The 962-nt window shown below is 45.0% G+C and overlaps 1 protein-coding gene across 1 annotated transcript; it reads right to left on the reverse strand.

The window, feature by feature from the left end:
- Window positions 1-12: 12 nt before the first annotated feature.
- On the reverse strand, window positions 13-942 carry LOC104133945 (mas-related G-protein coupled receptor member X1-like; the record flags this gene model as incomplete). Its single annotated transcript, XM_009647416.1, has 1 exon — window positions 13-942. A coding segment is annotated over exon 1 (930 nt), but the record flags the coding sequence as incomplete, so codon positions are not given.
- Window positions 943-962: the final 20 nt, after the last annotated feature.

Below are 962 nucleotides of genomic sequence, written 5' to 3' on the forward strand. Positions count from 1 at the left end.
CTCCTTGCTCACCGCTTTCTCTTCAAACACTCGTCGGAGGGCGACTTTCACAGAGCTTCGGAACTGGCACTGCCGGCAGCTCCCCACCAGAAAGTAAATGACTGGATTGACGCTGCAGTTCAGCAAAGCCAGCAGAAAAGATGTATTTTCAGGAAACAATTCGTGTGAACTTGGAAGGCTGAGGAAAACCTCTACACTGAAAGGAATACCAAGGGCAAAAAAGAAGATCACGTTGAGAAGGACAGCAACATAGAGTTTCCCCAGGCGTCGTCTCTGTAAGCCACATTGGAGTTTGATGAACAGGGACAGGTTGGAAATTAACATAATTGATGACAAAATAATGGCAATTGCAATGGCTACACCTGAAAATGCTGTTTCATAGCTTTCAGCAAAGTTAAAGCTAAGATACATTGAGGAAACAAAAAATCCAGCAAGAGCCCAGAGCATCCCGCTCACAACACCTGATAAGTGCTTTGGGCGGTGGCAGCGATACCAGATTGGGAAGAGGACAGAGAGACATCGCTCCACGCTGATTGCTGCCAGGAGACCCAAGCTGCTAAGGTCAAAAAAGTGGCACAGAAATTCAACTACTGATACAAAATCTATGTAGAAAGAAATAAAATTATACAAATAAGAACAAATTGCTGTTAAGCTCAAAAATGCCAGTATGAGCAGAAAAAACAGGAGGAGCAGAGAGAAGTCAGCAACAGCTAGATTTAGGATGTAGACAGTGAAAGGGTTCTGCTTCATGTGGAAGCCCAGGAACCACATGACTACCCCATTCCCCACAAGTCCACAGAGAGAAATCCCCATACAGACACACGCAAAGACCATCAATCCGTAAGGTTGTCTTGAGCATTCATATTCAATATTTCCCCCATAGTCCACATATCCAGAATTCATGTAGTTCAGAGAGAGGTCTGTTGTGATGGTCTCCACCATGGCGAATGACCCTGCTCTGG

The sequence above is a fragment of the Egretta garzetta genome, unplaced genomic scaffold (genome assembly GCF_000687185.1).
Source record: "Egretta garzetta isolate BGI_Z169 unplaced genomic scaffold, ASM68718v1 C8505808, whole genome shotgun sequence".
Lineage (NCBI taxonomy): Eukaryota > Metazoa > Chordata > Aves > Pelecaniformes > Ardeidae > Egretta > Egretta garzetta.